Source organism: Chelonia mydas, chromosome 3 (genome assembly GCF_015237465.2).
Source record: "Chelonia mydas isolate rCheMyd1 chromosome 3, rCheMyd1.pri.v2, whole genome shotgun sequence".
In the NCBI taxonomy this organism is placed as follows: domain Eukaryota; kingdom Metazoa; phylum Chordata; order Testudines; family Cheloniidae; genus Chelonia; species Chelonia mydas.
Window position 1 is genome coordinate 74,224,177 of NC_057851.1, and position 25,490 is coordinate 74,249,666.

The 25,490-nt window shown below is 39.7% G+C and overlaps 1 protein-coding gene across 4 annotated transcripts in view; it reads right to left on the reverse strand.

Moving 5' to 3' along the window:
- The window catches only part of ASCC3 (activating signal cointegrator 1 complex subunit 3), a 530,489-nt gene that overhangs the window by 444,144 nt on the left and 60,855 nt on the right, over window positions 1-25,490 (reverse strand). For all 4 annotated transcript variants that reach the window (XM_037894528.2, XM_037894526.2, XM_043542702.1 and 1 more), the window contains exon 5: window positions 87-207. In XM_037894528.2, the coding sequence (XP_037750456.1) occupies window positions 87-207 (121 nt within the window). The remainder of the gene's footprint in view (window positions 1-86; window positions 208-25,490) is intronic.

A 25,490-nucleotide genomic window follows, 5' to 3' on the forward strand; every position in this document is an offset into this window, starting at 1 on the left:
ACTTGTTTGATTTATCTAATCAGGCAGTTTAAAACTCAAAAACTCTGACTTCAATCGATTTTGAAAAGATTTCAACAGTTTCTTACCTTGTAGAGACTGCAGCTTATAATCATTTGGCCAGGACAGAGATCTCTCCACAATCATAGTCCTATTCTGTAGGAGTTTCTCTATGAGTTCAAAGCCCTCAGGGCCTAACAGCTCAAATAACTAAGGAAAAATAGAAAACAAAAAGATCATGCTCCTAAAACATTTTTCCACAAATTAGAACAAGAGTTTATAAACTAAGAGTCTATAATAATTTTGCCCTGGGTAACACTGTATTTCTTGGAGATTTAAACAAAAATAATTCTGTCCAAAATAGGTCACACCTCGTATTCATCCAGTGCCTTCACTACTTCTATCAGTTTTAGAACAGAAAGCACTCACATTTTATGATGAGTGGCAATATAAATCCAAAGAGAGGGAGAGAGGATTAGGAATTGTTCTGGCCACAAAATTGCCCTACCTCTCCAGGGATAAATAGATCCAATTTAAATTCACAGGGGAAAGAGGACACCTGATCAAAGAAACACTAGACCCTGCCACACTTGCACTAAGAAGTATCTTACACCACAGTTTGTCCAATTTTCTTCAATGGGACAACGTGGAGTACTGTATTACTCTATGTGAGATAGGGTGGCAGACGTGGCCCTAATAGTAAGTCATGAATTATGTATTCTTTTCTGCACAGCAAGTTCTACTTGGTGTTGACTTTTCTAATGTAACAGAAGCCGTATGTTTCTCCTCAATATCTCTGTTTTGGTCATTGGGTCTTATATGCAATGCCTCAGATTTTTTGCTGTCTCCCATGTTGCCTTCTGGCTCTGATCCAAATGCCACTGAAGTAAATGAAAAGAATCTAACTTCAGTGGGCTTTCTATCAGGCCCAAGAAAAGTATCCACGTTTTTCCATATTGCATTAAAAGATATCACGGAGATCAACATGCCCATTAGCAGACTTATTAAGAATTATTAAAAATCACTCCCTTTCTTGATCAGACTACCCCTTTTTTTCAATGGAGACTGGATACTCCCTGTTTCCAGATAGGAGCAACCTGCCGTCATGATCTTCTGGGGAGTGTAAAGAGGAAAATGAGTCATAAGTCCAGTCAGCAGTATTTCCCGTAAATATAAACAAACTTGTTTGTCTTAGCAATTGGTTGAACAAGAAGTAGGACTGAGTGGAATTGTAGGAACTAAATTTTACATTGTTTTGTTTTTGAGTGTGGTTATGTAACAAAAAAAAAAATCTGCATTTGTAAGGGAACCTGAGAGGCAGTGACCATGAGATGGTCGAGTTCAGGATCCTGACACAAGGAAGAAAGGAGAGCAGCAGAATACGGACCCTGGACTTCAGAAAAGCAGACTTTGATTCCCTCAGGAACTGATGGGCAGAATCCCCTGGGAGAACAACATGAGGGGAAAAAGGAGTCCAGGAGAGCTGGCTGTATTTTAAAGAATCCTTATTGAGGTTACAGGGACAAATCATCCCGACATGTAGAAAGAATAGTAAATATGGCAGGTGACCAGCTTGGCTTCACAGTGAGATCCTCGCTGATCTTAAACACAAAAAAGAAGCTTACAAGAAGTGGACGATTGGACAAACAACCACGAAGGAGTATAAAAATATTGCTCGGGCATGCAGGAGTGAAATCAGGAAGGCCAAATCACACTTGGAGTTGCAGCTAGCAAGAGAGGTTAAAAGTAACAAGAAGGGTTTCTTCAGGTATGTTAGCAACAAGAAGAAAGTCAAGGAAAGTGTGGGCCCCTTATTGAACGAGGGAGGCAACCTAGTGACAGAGAATGTGGAAAAAGCTAATGTACTCAATGCTTTTTTTGCTTCTGTCTTCACGAACAAGGTCAGCTCCCAGACTACTGCACTGGGCAGCACAGCATAGGGTGTGCTCCACAGCCCTCTGTGGAGAAAGAAGTGGTTCGGGACTATTTAGAAAAGCTGGACATGCACAAGTCCATGGGGCTGGATGCACTGCATCTGAGAGTGCTAAAGGAGTTGGCGGATGTGATTGCAGAGCCATTGACCATTATCTTTGAAAACTCATGGCGATCAGGGAAGGTCCCGGACGACTGGAAAAAGGCTAACGTAGTGCCCATCTTTAAAAAAGGGAAGGAGGAGGATCTGGGGAACTACAGGCCAGTCAGCCTCACCTCAGTCCCTGGAAAAATCATGGAGCAGGTCCTCAAGGAATCAATTCTGAAGCACTTAAAAGGAGAGGAAAGTGATCAGGAACAGTCAGCATGGATTCACCAAGGGCAAGTCATGCCTGACTAATCTAATTGCCTTCTGTGACAAGATAACTGGCTCTGTGAATGAGGAGAAAGCAGTGGATGTGTTGTTCCTTGACTTTACCAAGGCTTTTGATACGGTCTCCCACAGTATTTTTGCCAGCAAGTTAAAGAAGTATGAGCTGGATGAATGGACTATAAGGTGGATAGAAAGCTGGCTAGATCGTCAGGCTCAACGGGTAGTGATCAATGGCTCCATGTCTAGTTGGCAGCTGGTATCAAGGGGAGTGCCCCAAGGATTGGTCCTGGGGCCGGTTTTGTTCAATATCTTCATTAAGGATCTGGAGATGGCATGAATTGCACTCTCAGCAAGTTTGCAAATGACACTAAACTGGGAGGAGAGGTAGATACGCTGGAGGGCAGGGATAGGATACAGAGGAACCTAGACAAATTAGAGGATTGGGACAAAAGAAATCTGAAGAAGTTCAGCAAGGACAAGTGCAGAGTCCTGCACTTAGGATGGAAGAATCCCATGCACAGCTACAGACTGGGGACCGAATGGCTAGGCAGCAGTTCTGCAGAAGAGGACCTAGTGGATGAGAAGCTGGATATGAGTCAACAGTGTGCCCTTGTTGCCAAGAAGGCCAATGGCATTTTGGGATGTATAAGTAGTGGCATTGCCAGCAGATCGAGGGACGCGATCGCTCCCCTCTATTCAACATTGGTGAGGCCTCATTTGGAGTACTGTGTCCAGTTTTGGGCCCCACACTACAAGAAGGATGTGGAAAAATTGGAAAACGTCCAGCGGAGGGCAACAAAAATAATTAGGGGACTGGAACACATGACTTATGTTGAGAGACTGAGGGAACTGGGATTGTTTAGTCTGCGGAAGAGAAGAATGAGGGGCGATTTGACAACTGCTTTCAACTACCTGAAAGGGGGTTCCAAAGAGGATGGATCTAGACTGTTCTCCCCGGTAGCAGATGACAGAACAAGGAGTAATGGTCTCAAGTTGCAGTGGGGGAGGTTTAGGTTGGATATTAGGAAAAAAAATTTCACTAGGAGGATGGTGAAGCACTGGAATGCGTTACCTAAGGAGATGGTGGAATCTCCTTCCTTGGAAGTTTTTAAGGTGAGGCTTGACAAAGCCCTGGCTGGGATAATTTAGTTGGGCATTGGTCCTGCTTTGAGCTGGGGATTGGACTAGATGACCTTCTGAGGTCCCTTCCAATCCTGATATTCTAGGATTCTATAATTCTAAGTTACACTTTCATGATAAAGAGGTTGCACTACAGTACTTGTATGAGGTGAATTGAAAAATACTATTCTTTTTGTTTATTATTTTTACAGTGCAAATATTTGTGATAAAAATAATACAAAGTGAGCACTGTACACTTTTTATTCTGTGTTGTAGGAGAAATCAATATATTTGAAAATGTAGAAAAACATCTAAAAAATTTAATAAATTTCAATTGGTATTCTATTGTTTAAAAGTGCAATTAATCGCGATTAATTTTTTAAATCACAGTTAATTTTTTGAGTTAATCGCGTGAGTTAACTGCCATTAATCGAAAGCCCTACTTACTCCTAAGTCTGGAAAGTGACTGTAACCCGGAACTAATCTAAATTTGGGGTTGATGAGGTATAGAAGAACACTACCTGGTTAAAAAACAAATATCAGAATAAAGAAATGAACAAAAAATATATGTTGGTATCTCTACCAGAGCTTGATTATGAAAATTTTATCAGCTGACTGCAGTATCTTTTACCCAGCCTATTAAGAACCCCTTTCTCTTTTTTAATATTGCCTCTTCAACACATGGGCTTTTGCCTCTAGGTTGGTCTGTATTTCCATATCCATAGGTAATTATGTAATTTATAAAGCACATAATGCCTTCCCCCCGAAAAATACAAGTTATTTAAACGGTTTCAGAGTAGCAGCCGTGTTAGTTTGTATCCGCAAAAAGAAAAGGAGTACTTGTGGCACCTTAGAGACTAACAAATTTATTTGAGCATAAGCTTTCATGAGCTACAGCTCACTCACGAAAGCTTATGCTCAAATAAATTTGTTAGTCTCTAAGGTGCCTCAAGTACTCCTTTTCTTTTTGAAGTTATTTAAAGTGGAGGGAAGGGTATACTCCTGTAACAAATAACTTTTACTCCCATCACACGTAACACTATCTCAAATACAGAATTTAAATAAAAAAAGAACTTAAGGAACACTTTGCAATTTAATGGATGACAACCTCGGTAAAAGTACAGTGATAACATTTCTTAGATGTTTTAGACAAAGCTGCATTCTGTAGACTTGCTTGCACAGGAAACTTTCCTTAAGTTGATGTAAGTTTAACTGAAACCACCATAAATTAATCAGTTACAGAAAAACTGGATAGACTGTTTTGACTTACAGTACAAGACTTATATGAGATACTATCCAATATAAGTAGAAAGAAGTAACACATTTTATTTCCTAATACCTTTTGCTCTCGATAAATACCCTTTTTCCGTGTCCTTCTGACAGTCATCCAATGGAATAATGTGTCTCAGAACAATTTTAAAAGATTTGTTTCAAAGGTGTCTCCAGCTTCTTCAACAAATCCACATGAAAATATCTTGCTGTATTTGACAATAAGATGCTAATAGATCCATGAAAGTCTACAGAAAGTTCTAATATTTAGAATTCTTGTTGAAGATAAGCAAAGGGAGACATTCTTCTAACATTAACTACTAACCAATAAAACAAATTAGAAATCTGAATCACTCCTGGGGGAATTCTGCCTCACTGCGCGTACGCAGAGTTCATGTTGTCCGCAGGTTTCTTTGCTTCCCTGCAGAAAAATTATTTCTGAAAGGAAAGCAAAGGGAAGCTGCAAGAGTGATCATGTGACCCTCACCGGAAGCACAGGTAGGGTGGCTTGAGCGCCCGGAGCAGCTGGTAGAGAGGTAAGTCACCACGGGGGGGGGGGGGGGGGGGGGGGGGGGGGGGGGGGGGGGGGGGGGGGGGGGGGGGGGGGGGCAGGGGAGGGAGGAAGGGCGCTGGGCAGTCGTGCAAGTGAGAGACACAGATAGACAGACAGACACTGTCCTTCTTGCTTGCTATTGCATCATGCTCAGCATGGAGGGGCAGGGCTTCAGGGTGTTTCTGAGGAGGTAGGCATGGAATAGGCTCTATCCCCTCAGGCAGAGCAGAATGTAGCATCCTGCGTGCTTAGTGAATTGTTCCCATTGTTTTTGTTAATTCCTCCAGGAGTATAAAATAGGTGTTAAAGTTTTAAAGCTCCTTCACATTGCCAGAAGGGTGTAATGGACAGTATGGCCTTATAAATGCTTATGGTGCTTTCGTGATTAGATCTGGTCTAAATTTTTTGACTGGAAAATTTCCCATCAAAATGTGCTCTATGAACGGTTTGCTACTGACCTTTCTGGAGATGGTCAGTAGCCAATATAAATTGTGAGTTTGATTCCCCAGCCCTCACTTGCTCTTCAGTTGCCTGTGATGTAACACTGAGCATATGGCTGCATATATTTGTTAACTAATAACTAGAATAAAGGGTCAAACCTAGCCACATTACTATTAGGCAAGGGGGGTTGGGGATTTCCTTCAATGCTCCCCACTCCCATTCTCCATCCATTGTATTGTAGTTTAAATAAATTACCGAAATAATTGAAACCAGAGTGATTATATTGTGTTATTTTGACAAATAAAATATGCAGAATTTTAAAACATTGTGCGTAGAATTTTTTAATTTTTGGTACAGAATTCCCCCAGGAGTACTGAATATATGTGTACCAGAAATAATATAGGCACAAGATTAACCCAGCAGCATGTTGAGCCTATAGACCATCAGAATTAGAAATCTCAAACTCAGCTGAAAAAGCAGAGTGCCAAAGTGCAAATGACCTTTTTAAAAAGAAAGCCCTAAAGACCTACTTAAACTAGAGGAAAAGTTGTTCTGTTATCAGTAATGTGACTCGTTCTACCATGAAGTATCCCCAGCACTATCCTAGGGATCAGCGGATTATAAACAACGAAAAACCTCTAAAGTTAGCGTGCCATCACACTTGCCATTTTTCCCAGCATTGAGAGCAGGTCCAGTTCCAACGTAAGCTGCCGGCTATTTTGGCACTACTCAGTGATTATCTGTAAAGGTACTGCACAGATGCCTGAATCAGTACTATGCAATACAAATCCCAGATCCCCACAAAGAAAAAAAAATGGAGATACCAAAAAACTTTGTTACTAGGAAACAAATACCAATTTCATTTTGTGGCAGGGACAAATATTTAGTTAGAAATAAAAGCAAGCAAGCGACAGCTCTTGCAAAACATCCATTAAAAGGTGAAAGTAATTTTTTGACTGTGGTCAGAATCAAATCATCCATAACAACTGTTAGTATCCTGGGATAAGTAAATTTATAAACAGCTACAGTAGGCATAGCAACAATTTTTCCAGAAAGTCACAAATGCAGATGTTCACCTTGACAAGAAAAAGCATTACAAAACTAATAGCACTGGCAACTATGGAATAATACAATATGGAATGATACAAAACTACTCAAGATAGTTAAATCCCAGGCAGACTGCGAAGACCTCCAAAAGGATCTCACAAAACTGCGTGACTGGGCAACAAAATGGCAGATGAAATTTAATGTTGATAAATGCAAAGTAATGCACATGGAAAAACATAATCCTAACTATACATACACGATAGGGTCTAAATTAGCTGTTACCACTCAAGAAAAAGATCTTGGAATCATTGTGGATAGTTCTCTGAAATCACCCACTCAATGTGCAGCGGCAGTCAAAAAAGCAAACAGAATGTTGGGAATCATCAAGAAAAGGATTTATAATAAGATAGAAAATATCTTATTGCCTCTATATAAATCCATAGTACGCCCTCAGCTTGAATACTGCATGCAGATGTGGTCGCCCCATCTCAAAAAGAAAATATACTGGAATTGGAAAAGGTTCAGAAGAGGGCAACAAAAATTATTAGGGGTATAGAACAGTTTCCATATGAGGAGAAATTAATAAGATTGGGACTTTTCAGCTTGGAAAAGAGATGACTAAGGGGGGATATGATAGAGGTCTATAAAATCATGAGTGGTATAGAGAAAGTAAATAAGGAAGTGTTATTTACTCCTTATAATATAAGAACAAAGGACCACTGTTCTGTGCTAGGCCGCAGGCCTATCAGGAGTGCTCCGAAAGAACGAGGCCTACACACAGCAAAGCAGCGAGTTATTGGCTTTATTGAAGGTAAGTGACGCACCCGCAACGGGGACTCCAAGCGTTGCTGTCACGGAGGCGGGGAACCCAGCGCACCGGAGCGCTGCCTGGGACGGAGTCCAAAGAAAGAGTGACCAGCGAGCCATAATAAGCAGTACACACAAACAGCTCATGAATATAAAATTAGGTACTTTCCTAAAGGGGCTTTCCGCAAACTGGCAAAGGGCCATATAGGGCAGACAGAACCGGCCTAAAGCCGGTTATAGCTGGTTATCCATGTCCTACAGTGACCCGTCGGCTCCGAGAAAGCGGAAGTTCCCTACCTAGGCCGTAACAAAGTCTTCCGCCATCCCTTACAGCCACCAAATGAGATTAGCAGCAGGTTTAAAACAAACACAAGAAAGTATTTTTTTCAAGCAACGCACTGTCAAACTGTGGAACTCCTTGCCAGATGGTGTTGTGAAGGCCAGTACTATAACGGGGTTCAAAAGGGAGCTAGATAGATTCATGGAAGATAGGTCCATCAATGGCTATTAGCCAGGATGGGCAGGAATGGTGTCCCTAGCTTCTGTTTGCCAGAAGCTGGGATTGAGTGACAGGGCATGGATCACTTGATAACCATCTCTTCATTCCCTTTGGGGCATCTGCCGTTGGCCACTGTCAGAGGACAGGATACTGGGCTTGATGGACCTTTGGTCTGACCCAGTATGACAGTTCTTATGTACTAAATACAGCCTTAACAGACAGATTTAGCTGACTAGAGTGGAACACTTATTTTAGTTGTTCCATGGTGAAATGAAAGTGCCTAGAAAAACTATTTAAATAGGTCAGGCATCTGATTCACATGGCTTATTAGAGCTGGCTGAGGAAAGGTAATTGCATTTTGCTGCAATATTTTGACGTTTGGTTTTGTTCTGATTAGGAACACAAATTTCAAAATTCTCTCTTCAAGGGAATTGAATCTCATCAATGGGGCAATCTGCATGGTGGGTTGTTCCAGAGCTACAACCCCTGGAAGCCCTGGGTTCCCCAACTCCAAGGCTGCTCCAGAGATGCAGACTCTAGAAGCCCTGGAGTCCCTTGGCCTCAGGGTAGTCCACAGACCTAGGAAAGATGAGCTGGCAGGAAATCAGAGTTCCACTGGAAACCTGCCTGGATTCCACTGGAGCTTTGGTAAAATCAAACTGTCTCTGCAAAACATCTTGATTTTGCCAAATCAGCACATTACAATTAAAACTACATTTTGTTAGCGTTTTTCAAATCAGCTCTCTTGTGGACATTAAACTAGCTGGCGAATCAAATTCTGATATAGTTAAATTGTCTCTGCATAATCAAATTTACTTTAAATCAGATCCTCTCCTTCCCTCCCCTTCCTCCCAATCTTACACAACTTTCAGTTTTAAAACTAACTAGTTTCGCCTTCCTCTGCAGCACAGTGCACTTGCAGGTTTAAACAAGTGTAAATGGTGAATTCTCTTAACTTAGTCTTTAACCATGATTTGAAGACTTCAGTAACTCAGCCAGAGGTTAGGGGTCTATTACGGGAGCGGGTGAGGTTCTGTGGCCGGCAACGTGCAGGAGGTCCGACTAGATCAGTGGCTCTCAAACTTTTGTACTGGTGACCCATTTCACAGAGCAAGCCTCTGAGTGAGTCCCCTTTTTACTTAAAAACACGTTTTCATATATTTAACACCATTATAAATGCTGGATACAAAGCGGGGTTTGGGGGGGAGGCTGACAGCTCGCAACCCTCCATGTAATAACCTTGCGACCCCCTGATGGGTCCTGACTCCCATTTTGAGAACCACTCGACTAGATGATTATGATGGTCCCTTCTGACGTTGAAGTCTATGAGTCTAGCTAAAGCAATAAAGTTTATACATCTCTACCCCAATATAACGCGACCCAATATAACATGGGTTCGCATACAACACGGTAAAGCAGGCCCTCCCTCTCCTGGGTCTGGGAGGCAGGAGCTATGGGGGGGCCACTTTTGGGGGCCCCACAGGCCCAGAGTGGCCCGGGTGATTGGCGGGGGGCCGGGAGCAGCCCGCTCCACTTCCCTCACCCCAGCCATGTTGCTCGGGGGAGGGAGCTTGGGGGAAAAAGGGATTCCCCACCCCCACCCCACACTCACCGGCAGTGGCGGAAGCGGAGCAGCCCAGCCCCAGCCCACTCCACTCCACCAGCTCCCAGCCACGGCGCTCTGCTTCCTGCCGCCGGTGAGTGCGCGGGGCATCCTTTCCCCAACCTCCCTGCACTCACCAGCGGTAGGAAGTGGAGCACCACGGCTGGGAGCTGGTGGAGTGGAGCAGGCTGGAGCTGGGGTGCTCCGCTTCCACCGCTGCTGGTGAGTGCCTGTCAGGGGGCAGGGGAGTGGATAGGGGTCGGGGCAGTCAGGAAACAGGGAGTTGGGGTCTCTGGAGAGGGCGGTCAGGGGACAAGGAGCAGGGGGGCCAAAGCAAGTTTGATATAACGTTGTTTCACATATAACACGGTAAAAAATTTTTGGCTCCTGCAGACCGTGTTATATCGGGGTAGAGATGTATAGTAAAAAAAATCAGTGGTCTCTCTAAAGCAGGAGAGTTTATTTAACAGCTTAAAAATTATTTTTAAATTGCTTTATTTGCCATAGCAAATATAAACACATGGTTAAGACCAAAAAAAATAGGACATAAGACACTTCATAAAAGACACCTATCATTAGAAAAATATTCCGTAAGTTACATTTTAAAGAAGACATCAGTAACAGCAAACTGAGCCATGGCTCCTCTGTAGAATTTTATTTGTCAATTCAGTGATTAGGCCTCTGCTGAACTAGGCCTCACAATATGGCACATATATTCCTTTGGCATTAATTTTGAACTGTGAATCTGGCACAAGAATCCATTGCATGGAATAAGTTGTAGGATTGTGGTCTTAATTTTTAACACTGATAGCTCTGTTAGTTACATTACAAACATTTGGAATGTTTGACAAGTTATAAGCTGCAATTATAGCAAGTTCAAATCCTGATTCTGCAAAGAAATCTCTAAAAAGACCACATTTTCATGGCCCTAATTCTACTTTTGGAACTTCCTGAGTTGTGTATTTAAATGTTCAACCTTACTGTTACTTTAGCTAAGTTTGGAGGCTTCCCCTCCCCCCTCATTTAATTGCTTTTGTTTTTTCCAGGTTTTTCGATTGAACAATGTTCCATTTCCTCTCTACAAAAAACAAGGAGTTATGGATTATGCATACACAAATATTTGTTTTACTTAAGTTTAGCATGGGAAATAGTATTCACAGAGCCTTGGTCATATTCCACCTCGGAAGTTTTCACTTCTCTTTCAGTTACTTAGGCACAAAGTTAATTTTCTTTAAAAAAAGATTTTTTTCCACTCAACTCAAAAACTGAGAAAAATAAAACATTTATACATATAAAAATCACCACTGGCATAAGAATATCTATATCGTTAGGATTTCAGCCAAAAAGCTTAATTTCTCAGAAGGCTGCAAACTATTTTTTAAACGTTTTGAATGGAAAACCCTTCCCTACTGAAAACAGAGATGACTTGATAACTACAAATACCTTCACAGGGAGAAAATAACGGGTACTAAAGGGCTTTTTAATCTAGCAGAAAAAGGCATAACAAGAATCAATGGCTGGAAACTGAAACTAGACAAATTCAAATCAGAAGTTAAGCACATATTAACAGTGAGGGCAGGGATGAAAGTGGGCCGGTAGCTGCCACAGCGCTTTAACATCATTGCCCCTTTTGCCCCCCAGGCCTCCAACTGGGGGCAGGTGGGCAAAAGGGGCAGCTGCCTCGGGGCCAGCGATTTAAAAGGGCCCGGGGCTCCAGTCGCTGCCATGGTAGCTGCAGCCTGGAGCCCCGGGCCCTTTTAAAATCGCCACCGTAACCCCAGGAGGCCAGCGTGACTGGGCTGGCTTGGGGAGGCTGACCCCCCAAGCCCCGCCCCTTCCACCTGAGGCCCCACCCCTTCCAGGGGCCCGCTCTGCGACCCCGTACCAGTAAGAATTTTATATTACTTTCACGTCTGAGTGAGGGTGATAGCCCATTGGAACAAACTACTACGAGAAGTGGTGGTTTCTCCATCTCCTCATGTCTTCAGATCAAGACTGGATGCCCTTCTGGGAGATATGCTTTTGTCAAAACACAAATTACACGTTGGTCAAACAAGCTATTGGGCTCAACAGAAGGGAAACTCTGTGAAATATAATGGACGGCAATATACAGTCAGACTATGATCTAATTGTTCCTTTTTGCTTTAAATACTACAAAATTATTCACTATGTAGCATTTGCTATTTTGAACATTACAAGTACCAATGGAATGTTATTATAAAACGAAGAAAAAAGAAAGTCCCTGTATTTTACAGTAATATGTTACTAGGTAACCAAGAATAAGTGTTCCTGCCTTACAATAAACTATGTGGCACCTTGAAAAGAGCCCAATTTGTACCACTCTGAACACTACTAAGAAATGAAAATTACATTGCCTAAATTTGTTCTATTCAGTTCTAGTCACTCTTTTTGCCATTATCGTAGTTTCTTGATATTAAGATATCAAAGTGTAACCATCTGCAGAGAAAAGGACTACAGATTTCCATTTTGGATTTTTTTTTATTTGAGGGTTTTATTTGTTTTGTTTACCTGGAAACTCTGCACTCAAGGAGTTCCCTAATAAGCACACCTAAAATGGACAGAGAAGATATTCCCTTGCTCTTTCTCAAAAAGCAAATGCAATAACTTTTCATAGATTAGGTCTTAGAGTAGCAACCGTGTTAATCTGTATTCGCAAATAAGTACTCGAAAAGGAGTACTTGTGGCACCTTAGAGACTAACAAATTTATTTGAGCACAAGCTTTCGTGAGCTACAGCTCACTAGGATCCAAGGCAGTAAGGTGAAATCTTGGCACCTATTGAAGTCAATGGAAAAACTTCCATTATATACCTCTCTTTCAGGCTAAATTTAATAAATACAAAGTGCTAAATAAGGATTAATTATCATCAAATTGTATTCACCCAATATAATTTGGGAAGTTCCTAATTCAACAACCTCTTGCCCAAATCACTTTAAATTTTGTAGGAATATTCTATACCTCCACCTGCAGCCTGACAATTTTGAGACTGATTTTATGTAACTTTGTGGATTTTAGCAAAAGGGGACAAATCAGGGTTAAAATGGGACTTTAGTTATGGATAGACTGAATTTTTAAATCATGGAATAAGATGAAGTAGATTTTTTCAGTCCAATTTTATTTGTTTTTTTACAGCATATTTACTTGAATCTTGCTGCTAGAAGGTATCACAAGATTGAAGTATGTGTAGGAGCAGGATTTTATATTTGTACTATAAGAATTAATGTACGTCTTGATTTCATTTTATCAGCCACCCCATTGGAATAACAGAAAGGAATAACCCTCTGGGACATTGGTAGAAATGCAACTGACAGACTGACAGTGTCTGTACTGATGTTAAGGCAGGGACAGACCAGAACAATCCTTATGACTGATTATGGTCACCCTTTTGTTTTAGGATAAGTTATGTCTACTATGTATTACAATACTTCCCATATGTATTACAAATTAGGCACTCTAGTTAAATATACATTTCTTTGTTTTAAGGTTTAGTAAGTGACAAGGTCTTGTATTGTGTCTATGTTAAGGAGATTAGAGGAAGGTTTAATTTACAATGCCTTTCTTGCATAACATAAAAAGTGCTGTATACCTTTGAAGGTCTCTGTAAAACACTGTTTGTGTGAATGAGGAATGCACGCATCAGGAAAAGATAAGGTGTGAAGGCCATTGTTATAGCCAGATGGTTAAGAAAGTGTGAAGAGACTTAAGGACATCAGAGAACCATCAACACGCATCCATAATGAAGGAAGGGCAGATTGAGGACTCTGAGGTGAAGGCTGGCACCCCTAAAGACAGGACAATTGATTAAATGGGAACTAGGACAGGATGACCCTCTTGGAGGTGTATTAGAATGCTTACATCAAAAAGATACACCAATTAAGAAGTAACCAGTCACAAATCAACAAAGGGGGAAAAAAAAAAAAAAAAAAAAAAGACTATAAGAACAGGGTGCCTGGCCATGGGACTTTGGGTTAGTCTTGCCACACTCCAGAAGCATCGGATAGCGACCGACAGAGCCCTGCTCCCCTCTGCGACCAATCTGGCTGGCCAGTAGATTGATCCAGACTCTGGGATGGTAACTAACTGAAGGCATCCGATGAAGTGAGCTGTAGCTCACGAAAGCTTATGCTCAAATAAATTGGTTATTCTCTAAGGCGCCACAAGTATTCCTTTTTTTGCGAATACAGACTAACACGGCTGCTACTCCAAAACTCTTATTAGAGACATTTTATAAAAAGCTTTTTGAAAGTCTAAGTAAGCAATACCGACAAGCTTAACTACCATTTTGAAGTATGGGTCTCACTAATTTTGGCTCTAGAATGCATATTTATATGATCAGACATCTGTAAATAGTAAACCTGAATTTAAAAAAAAAAACCCAAACTTTAACTTGTTTAATTTTATATATTCTTTTCCCTTTTCCTGGTTCTCTCTTCATATTTGAAGGCACGGACTGCGTGTGTTGTTTTGAAGATGTACGAGGAAGGGCTCATGCTAGGCAACTGACTGGCAGAGTCATGCTATTAAGCAGACATTTTGCTTTGCAAGTGTCAAGAGTGTCCTTCCATCTCTCCTCCTAAGAAACCAAATTAAATGGTGTTTGAGTGCTAAGTATTGAGGATAGAACTCAAGGAGTGAGGAAACCACAGTGAGAGCAGAGAAAATGTGTTCACCTAAACAGCTCTTGGGCTGGTGGTGAGAGCAGGTTCCTTTTATTTCCGGTAGCTTTCTCTTCTTCCCAAATGACAGCATCATTTTAATATTGTATATCAGAAAGGAGAGAGCTTATTTTCAGTTACAACTGTTGTAACAGTTTGACCCCTTCAGGATATACTTAACAAAATTTTATACTAGTTTGTATTTACTCTCTATCAGTTTTTCCCCGAATGAGTTGAGACACGCTAGATAGTTGATAGATAATTGATATTTCACTGGACTCCTTTTTCCCTGGACTCCTTTTCTGAGCATGAACAATTGTTTCCAAACCCGACTGGGGACAAAACAAATAACACAGATACATATGTTATACTTATAAGAAGCACACAGGCTCTTCATAGGGGAGAGGGCAGCATGCCGTATTTATTGAGAATACAACAGTTAGCATATGCTTTTCAACCTCTCTCTTTCACACACACACACATTCTCACACCCCATGCACACAGTCCTGCCAGTTGATGTTTATAGGTTTCAGTGTAGTAGCCGTGTTAGTCTGTATTCGCAAAAAGAAAAGGAGTACTTGTGGCACCTTAGAGACTAACAAATTTGAGCATAAGCTTTCATGAGCAACAGCTCACTTCATCGGATGCATTCAGTGCATTAAGAGTATTGAAGAAAATAACCATGACGAGGTGCAAAGGTCTGACATGAATTAAAAATAGGGTAAGCAACAAGAAATAGTCTCAAAATGAAAGGAAAAGTACAAGGGATGTCAATCCTGGACACAATATTTAAAATATTAACTAGTCATTAGACTGCTTCACAAATGTACCAGTTATGTAGAGAAATGTTCCCAGTACTGTCATATGTGGTATAGCAAATAGGTAACTTATTAGGAAATACTAATATTCTACTGGGAATCAGCGCTTGAAAACATTCGTTGTGAGAAGATTAATGAGTTAACACAGGAAGTGGGCTAACAAAATTGTGAAAGACAGGAATTTGAGAAACACAAATGAAATTAAAATATATAGGGTTGCATAATTAAAATATATAGGGTTGCAGACAAAATTTAACTTGAATAAACACAGTAAGAGACATGCAAAATTATCTAAATTTCTCAAGCCCTAAAGTGTCTCCGTTTATCAAGATCCTCTAAGAGAAAAGATTTATGCATTATGTGAATACGAATGTCAACTCAGTGCCCAGAAGTAATTTTTAAAAAGTAAATAATAAGCATTAAAACAACAATAGAAAAAACAGAAAACATTAGGACACTATGTTGAATAATGATGTAACTGTCTCTGGAGTTCTTTGCCAATTTTATTCACTAGAAAGCTCTCTGAAGATAATTAGTAGTAATGATGGGATTTTTGAAAGATAAGAGATTGCAAAGAAAGATAGTTTATCCTGAAAAGGCATTGGAAGGAATTTAAGGTGTTTTAAAGTGATGAATATGAGCAATCCCTCCTCCTTACCATGTCTCAGCTATAAGAACAAGTGAACTCTTAAAAATATTAAAAATACATTTTCATGTATTTTTTTTTAAAAAAAGAAACACTTACACGGTGTAGAGCTGAAGCGCGGAATTCACTGACATAGTTGGTCATTGAGACAAATACTGAATGTAGACTTCATAAAGGGCTGGATAATTTTACATCCACTCAAATTTGTAGCTATGAAAGCTGAGATTAAAAGCGTGATCAAATGTTCTGCTGCAGCAAAAGAGTTTGTCATCTTCAGGGGGTCAGAAATGTATTGTCCTTTCCTCTCCCCCATCATCAGAATTAAACCATATACAACTCTGTCAGTGCAGCGTGCAGTTTTTAATATTTTTTTTCCCTGATTCAGGCATTAGACACTACTAAAAGAAAGATGTTAAATTAAACGACTCAATGGCAAGTCTCATTCCCTGCAGCCAGAACCAGAACATCTCAAAAGAAAATCCTTGGCAGTATATTAATATATATTGCACAGAGATGCAGAAGCCATACTAATACAAAATGTGCCAATTTCCACTTCTGGAGAACACTGGAAACCTCTTCAATCATGCATTGTATAAAAGTAGTTTGACTTGACTGGCTCCAGTAGTGATACTCCACCTGTGATTTCCAATGTCTCTTTTGAGCTCTGTGAGTCCACATGTCTGAGAATAGCCATTAGACAAGTAAAACATCGTTCTGAAATTGTTTTGCAGTATGTTCATAATGACGTTGTATGACTATAATGCTTCTCAGGCATGTTTACAATCAATGTTAACACTAATGCAATAAGCTTTCCAGCTCCTCAAGGCTGAAGACTGCTTGTTTAGGTCATAACAAGCACATTTCCACATAGTGAAGATCTTTCAGACCAATTGAACTATGCATTAGGGTTCTGGGAAGTGAAGTTTCATATATTACCATTAACTTTAGTAATTAATAACTTAGTTATGGCAAGGCTATGATATAACTGGAAAACCATTGCCTAGAATCTGAAAGATGGTAACAATGTTTTCTTGGCTAACAAAAATTGCCAATATTTACAAAACGTTTGTATTACACTGTATTGCTATTTTCCCCTCTATTAGTGTGTCTTTTTTCCCAAAGTTGTATTCTGTTGGTGTGTCACTCCCACACTAAGTATGCCACACGCTGCTTATTATTTTGTACTACAGATACTCTACATCTGGACAGACTAGCACTTCGATGCATTATTTCAGTTTTTCTGCCCTTCATTTCACATTCTATCCCCATTACATTCTATTTCCTATACAGCAAAGGCCTAGCAAACCTTTTAGCAATTTTTAAAGCTCACTCTACCATTATGAATGGCTAAGGCGGAATTAAAATATTCCTTTTGTTAATGGCTTGCCTGCACTAGACAGCCTGTGTCAAAAGGTTCTTCACATCTGATGGAACACCAATGTAATTTTGTAAGCATAATCATTGCTAAAAGTATTCATTGGCATATTGTTTTAATAATCTAATTACTCGTCACCACTTTATGCCACTATTTATAGATGGATATTTTGATATAAATAGAGTTGATTTAACTTTGGATTGCTTCCAGCCTAGATGAAGTTGTTGTATTTTTAAGAAAAAAGTATCTGCATGACTGTGTACATGTCCATTTTTAAGTGCTTTCAGCAACATTTCGTCAACCTTTAAAGTACAATAGTTTGTCTAGCATCCCGGAATATTATGTTTTTGTTTTGAAAATGGTTACGTGTTAGCACATCATATAGCATGTTTATATGCTGCAGCTTCTTAAGATTCACCCTTAGAAGATAAAAGGAGGCTCACTGACTCTCCTGCTATCTCAAACTCAACTTTTAAATTCTTAGGGGAATACCACTTGACTCAGGTACCTTCAATTCTTATCTTTAAAAAAAGTCTCTTAATATTAAGAAGAAAAAAAATAAATAGGACATTTATGCAACACAAGTGTATCTCATATTCTTTTTACCATTCTTACTTTGAGGTTCCACATAGCTAATCCCAATAACCAGCTGAGGGCTTCTCTCATTAAATATGTATCTGTGACATTCCCAGGTACAATCTAGACTAATGAGCAGCTGTGCTACCCTTGCTCTGCAATCTTGGTGCTTTACAATGCCTTGCTGAAGGAGTTCCCACCTGTGCTGTCAAAAACAGCCTTCCAGCATGTAAGCCACACCCTTAATGTTTGTGCAATATGCCAGCCACACCTTCATTACACTCTGGATCTCACCAGCCTTGGTTATACTCCAGCACACTCCAGTCTTAAATTTCCCCCCAGAAATGTATGTCCTGCACTGCCTAGCCCTCTCCTTGACAATACAAGTTTATATAAAGTCCGTTATTTCTTTAATGGAAATAAGCGCACAACTTGCCACCCTGAATGGCATTTCCCAAACACTTCATTTAAATACACTGATTAGATAAAACAATAAAACAAGTTTATTAACTATAAAGAGAGACTGTAAGTGAGTGAAAGCAGGGTCAGCAATGGTTACAAGAAAATTACAGATAAAACACAACGGGTGCCCAAGGCTATGTCTACACTGACAGTTTTGTCGGTGATAGAAAAGCGCTAAAAGCGCTCGTTTGTGTTGACATTGTTTTCCACACGCATCAGAGTGTGTTTACATATGCAGCACTTGCATCACAGATGAGAGGAGCACACTGTGATAACTATCCCACTATGCACTGCTCCGCGACACAAAGCAAATCATTATTGTGGCAGGGGTGGATGTGTGTGTGTGTGACAGCCACGGGAAGCAACCAGTCCTGAGGTAGGGAAGGGGGAGACCCCACCTCAGCCCCTGCTTCCCTCCCTGACTCTGCTCAGCACATTGTTGCATTGTTGGAGGCAGCAGGAGCATTCCACAATAATTATTTCTTTTGTGTCCCGGAGCAGTGACAGCACCAGCTGTCAGAACACAGCTAAAGGGGTAGGGTGCACACCTGCAGGCAGGACTGCTGAGTTTCAAAGAGTGGCCACTCCTGCTCTGCATTGTGGGATGGCTCCGGAGGACAATTAGACTGGTAAAAGCAATCAAGAGTCTTCACTGGCACATCCGTGCAAAAGCATCAGCGCAAAAAGCAAAAAGACTCTCGTTGCGGTGGTTTTATTTTTGCACTGAAACTTAGCAGTTTCAGCGCAAAATGGGGATTCCCAATGAAGACGCTACCATGGTTTTTACGCAAACACTGGCAAGTGTAGACATAGCCAAATATAAATTCTGTTAAAATCAAGGCAAAGTTTTCTCACCACATGCTTTTAGCTGTCTCACTGACTAAACTTCTTAGGTCGGGACCTCTTCCCCCAGAATCCAAGAAATGCTCCCTTTGTCACTTCAGGGGCCATGAATGTGATAGGCCATCTGATGGGGACAACTTTGAAAGAGGGCCTCCTTTGGGTGTTGGTCCCTCCTTTTTATTGAGTCAGTCCTCCTCCTGAAAAACATTCCCAGCTGGATACCAGGAGACAAAAAGTCTATGGGGAGAGATGTTTCCTGCTGCTTTTTCCGTCATCTATTTGAGCTTCCTTTGTTTCCCTTCTTGCTTAATGACTCCATTTACCGTTTAAATGCAAATTGAGCAGAACACACATTCCTTTGTTTGAGAAAGATCTGTTTGTCAACCTTAGTTTGGAATAGGTGTTAAACAACACCATACAGTGGAATCTTATAACTTCTATTACAATGGTGCCACAGACATTGTATCAGGACAATAATGATGAGCAAATTATGAATTTTCAAATGATACCTCACAAGGCATATTTTGTATAAAGATTATTACAATAGTGTGCAAAGGGTGAATACAGGGGTACAGTCTGTCATAGTATTATATCCAGATAATAAAGTAAAATTGTTAAGATACGGATTGGTCTTTATTTGTTCTGTAAAACAGCATGCACACCTATGGCACTATATTAAGATAATATTAAAAATAAGTTTAGAGGCCTACATATACATATGCAAAATACCTGCCAGTAAGTTTTTAATCAAATAAGAAGCATTTTCTTTTTTGCACTGAGCTTAGCTTCATGCAAATCAGAAAGTTGCTTCATAATCCTCTCACTCTCATTAGATCAATAATTGTGGTACTGAATATTAGTACCTGTTAACAATTTGAGGCAGGAACACAACTTTCCCACCTGGAGTAAGCTTTTTAGGTATTCATAATTTTAGCAAGGAACAACCAGAACGCAACCTAACTCAGTTTTCCACCTTAAAAACAAAGTGAGGAAAATAGCCAAAACATGATTCCCCTGCACTAGTGAACACTAACATTTAATTTGTCTGTTAAATATTTAATGCATCAGTTACTAGAGCTGTTTACATCAGCTATTTAAAGACTACTTTATTAACACTGTAAATTTGGCTGGATTAAATAAAGGCTGATTAGCTAGTGAGACTTCTGATCCAGGTGGGTATATAGGTATTCCCATGAGTGAGATTTCATAAAAATATAAGAATAGTGTAACTTTCTTTAAAAACTATTTTATAATAAGTATCACCTTGCACATTGATCTTGTTTTAGTGTTAGTTATTTGGCTGGATCTTCAGAGTTTGAGTTCATCCAACTGGATAGCTAATCCTTATTTGCTGAACAAGTTACATGGCCACTGTCAATTTACTCATTTTATTTTATACATAAAGGAACGGAAAAACGGGCCCTACTGAAATCACTGGCAAAACTCCCATTGATATCAACGGGGCCAGGATTTCACCCAAGTCGTCTTTACCTATTGTACTTAATTTTAAAATCCAACTTAGTTTTTGCTTTGTATTCAGATTACTTTTTTGAATTTGTCTTTCTCTGGACAATAAGACTAGTCAGTTTTACTACGGTTCATGTTTTCTAGTCAATTCGCTAATTCTCATGCATTAACATTATGCTTTAAAGTTTCAGGTGGTTTTATTTCTTAAACTTGTCTACAAACTTTTTCAAAAGATTATGGAAACAGTGTTTATTGGCCTCAAATTCTGCAAAACGTGGTATCGGTCATCAAGTACGTAATGAATTGTTGTCCTTAACTGCTGAAGACAGGACAAGAAGTAGTGAGCTTAAAACGCAGCAAGGGAGATTTAGCTTAGACATTAGGAAAAGATTTCTAACTGCAAAGGTAATTAAACACTGTTACAAATTACCTAGGGAGGCTGTGGAATCTCTCTCACTGAAAGTTTTTAAGAACAGGTTAGACAAACTGGTTTAACCAGGAGACCTTCAGTGATCTGAAACGCAAAAAAAAGCGTCCTACAACAAAAATGGAAACTAAATTGAATGACAAAGGATTAATATAAAACACCACAAGAATATAGGTACAAAATTAGAAAAGTCAAGGCACAAAGTGAGATTAAACTAGCTAGAGTTATAAAGAGTAACAAGAATACATTCTACAAATATATTAGAAGCAAGAGGAAGACCAAGGACAGGGTAGGCCCATTACTCAATGAGGGAGGAAAAGACAACAGAAAATGTGGAAATGGAAGATGTGCTAAATGACTTTGTTTCAGTTGACACCAGAAAGGTTAGTAATGATTGGATGTCTAACATAGCGACCATCAGTGAAAATGAAGTAGTATCTGAAGCTAAAATAGGGAAAGAGCAAGTTAAAAATTACTTAGACAAGTTATATGTCTTCAAGTTGCCAGGGCCTGATGAAATATATCCTTGAATACTCAGGAAGCTAACTGGGGAGATATCTGAGCCATTAGCAATTATCTTCGAAAACCCATGGAAGAGAGATTCCAGAGCACTGGAAAAGGGCAAATACAGTACCAATCTATAAAACGGGGGATAACAACAACCTGGAGATTTACAGACCAGTCAGCTTAATTTCAGTACCCGGAAACCTAATGGAGCAAATAATCCATTTCCAAAGACCTAGAAGATAAGGTGATAAGTAACAGTCAGCATGGATTTGTCAAGAACAAATAGTGTCAAACCAACTGAACTGCTTTCTTTGACAGGATAACAAGCCTTGTGGAAGGAGGAAGCAGTAGATGTGGTATATCTTGACTTTACTAAGGCTTTTGATAATGTCTCGTATGACCTCATAAACAAATTAGGGAAATACAAACTAGATGGAGTTACCATAAGGCAGGTGCATAAGTGGTTGGAAAACCATTCCCAGAGTGTAATCATCAGTGGTTCCCAGTCAAGCTGGAAGGGTACATTGAGTGGGGTTCTTCAGGAATCGGTTCTGAGTCTTGTTCTGTTCAATATCTTCATGAATTACTTAGATAATGGCATAGAGAGTACACTTACAAAGTTTGCAAACAATATCAAGCAGGGAGGGGTTGCAAGTGCTTTGGAGGATAGAATTAAAATTCAAAATGATCTGGACAAACTGGAGAAATGGTCTGAAGTAAATAGGATGAAATTCATTAAGAATAAATACAAAACACTCCACTCAGGAAGGAACAATCAGTTGCACACACACAAAATGGGAAAGGACTGCCTAGGAAGGAGTACTGCAAAAAGGAATCTATGGATCATAGGGGATCACAAGCTAAATATGAATGAACAGTATAACACTGTTGGAAAAAAGCAAACATCATTCTGGGATGTACTCGCTGGAGTGCTGTACACAAGACACGAGAAGTAAATCTTCCGCTCTACTCTGCTGATAAGGCCTCAACTGCAGTATTGTGTCCAGTTCTGGGTGCCACATTTCAGGAAAGATGTGGACAAATTGGAGAAAGTGCAGAGGAGAGCAACAAAAATTATTAAAGTCAAGTACCTAAAAAGTTGCTACAAGAAGGAGGGAAGTAAATTGTTCTCATTAACCTCTGAGGATAGGATAAAAAGCAGTGGGCTTAAACTACAGCAGGGGAGGTTTAGGTTGGACATTAGGAAAAACTTTCTAACTGTCAGAGTAGTTAAGCCCTGGAATAAGTTGCCTAGGGAGGTTATGGAATCTCCATCATTTGATGTTTTTAAGTGAAGGTTCGACAAACACTTGTCAGGAATTATCTAGTTATTACTTAGATTTGCGTTGAGCGCAGATGACTGGACAAGATGACCTATCAAGGTCCCTTCCAGTTCTACATTTCTATAACACTATGATAAAAATCTAGGACTTATAAAGCCTAATTTTGGGGCCAATTTTAACCTGACATTTCTTTCACTTAATGGCTTGATTGATTAGAATGGATGAACAGCTTTATGCAGGACAGGGAGGAAAGCAGCTGTGAACATGGACCTCTGAGAGCACCTTTGGTTCTGTTTCGAACAGGGGAAAAAAGCAGCAGCTGGAAAGCATCTAAGCATCTTGGATGTGGATTCCACTATGGAAAGAGCAGCAGCTTATATTGAGAAACTAAGCCCTGGATTCAGCTAGAGAGCAGCATGCCAGCTTAGAGGATGAAGGTGTGAGGGACTCTGACGCATCTGGTTAGTGATGAGTAAAACTGATTTTCTAGCTAGTGTAAATGACAGCACATGCTATTTTCCACAACTCTGGTTTGGGAAACTTACTTTGTCCATTATATTACTGCCAGCATCCAGTACTAGTGGAACAGATTGCACTAATAAAAGCTATCAAAAACAAAACATTACAAAATACCATATTCTTAAATCCTCAATATCTTCAAAATTCAAACTAAATATCCCACAGAGCAGTGAAGTGCTGGTGTCTTATATGATGTTTTATCTAGAGTAAAAGAAAACAAACACCACCACTCATTTCTGCACATGGCATTTCTCCTATGGAAAAGGCCAGCCTATAACTTAGGTGAGCCTTTGCTTAAGTCACACTGCAGTCAGCATGACACACCAATTATATTGCAGATTTTTATTTATTCTTAGCACCACCCATGTTCTTCTCAAAGTTCAGGTTAGCTCCCCATGTACTAATCTTATAGCACAGTAGCTCCAAAGCATGGTCTGTAATCACTTGTGATCTGCGGAAAGCTAGTTGATCATATGGTTCTATATTCTTTGTTTCGTTCTGCTAAATCACATGAGAAGACATCAGAAAAGACATTAAATATTTTCCCAACATTAAATTTGCCACATTAGCAGTTGCGACTGTTGCCACACAGATGTCACTCGGTCACAAATGCACAGTCCGCTTTTCCTCACATTCATCAATGGAAGGAGAGATAATCTCCAAGACAGACTCTCTCTAAGGTCCATATTGTGAAAAAGTCTCAAAGAGACAAATAGCATTTCGAGTACCCAAACAGATTTACAAGCTAGAAGTTGAGACACACCTAGTTAGAAAACTAAAGGAATCTCACATAACTTCAAAGTGTATCTTATCCATCAAGTACAAACTCTAGCAAAGACTTCCCTAAATAGATACAAAATTCAGAATCAGGATATCAGAAACAGAGTTTTCATCTTTTAACTATTGTTAAAAACACAACAGTGAGGGCAAAGTATTACACTGACTTTGTCCTGTATGTAAATACTATTTAACATGAAAGAATTATTTTGTCTGTATGCACAAAATCAATCTTCAGTTAGAGGAGATCTCTCTATAAATTATGGGACATGACATTCAAGAAGACAGACTAGAAGTAACAAGAAGCATCGCAAGTATAAAAGTCTGCTTCATAAAGCCCAGCAGAGTAGCAAACAGGGAAAAACAAGGTAGCTTTGAAGATCTATTCTGTTCAGAATGTGTTCCCTTCATGGAACAGACCTGGATCCCTTTGTGACATGACAGACCCTGAACATTACATACTTCGGAGATACACAACCTGATCACTTAGATAACACACACACACAGTTTAAATGCGGTTTCTTCCCATTACTTGGATCTGTAAAATATTAATACAATAGATGATTCTCAGGAATTCAACTCTGCCTCTTTAAAAGAAGAACTTCATGGCCCTGAGAGCTATCGAACAGAAATGTGTCTCAGCCTATCTGGAGGGAGAGAGAGTCTGATTCAGATATAAACTTTCAGGGAACTTGAGAACTAAGGATGTTCAATATCATTCATATGGAAAATTAAAAACATATTAGGCTTCCATACCGGCACAAAGAAAAAAGTGCACTAAGAATGAATTTTTAAAGAAAACAGGTAACCTAAGTCAAACCTCCAAAAAACAAGAAAGACCTAAGTGAAATTACAAACAGAATAATAATTATAGTACATTTTAAATAGTTTGAGCCACTTCTTTAATAGTAATTTTGACAAAAAAACTGTACTGAATTTAAGGTATCAGTCTTCCTAAAGTAACCTTATCAGAAAAAGTATGGCTAGATTTTTAAAAATATATATATTAAAACATAGGGAAAATGTTTTTACCCCTTGTCTTTGCCTAATTCAAAAGCAGCTAGAAGGATTTTGCTCAAGCTCTTACAAAAAAATCCCCCCTTGGATAGAGAAAGCATGACAAATGTCATTTGAAAAAGAACGTTCCATGAATGTACTAGTGTTGAAAATATTAATAGCTATAGCTATTCTTTGGTGACAAACACACTAATACTATGGCCCAGGAGGGCTTTATATATTATAATGCAATGGCACAGGAGAGACTTAACACAAATGGAACATTCAGACTGTCCATGATAATCCTTAGTTAAGGCCAACTAAGTGCTAAACTGAACACTTAAATCAGTGAGAATTAAGAACACTTAAAACTTCTCAGGAAGTGCTCATCAACTTCTAAAAATCAGACCCTAAATGCAAGGGCAGGATAATTAAATATATTACCCGTGAATCCACACAGTTGCATGCAGTGTAGTTAT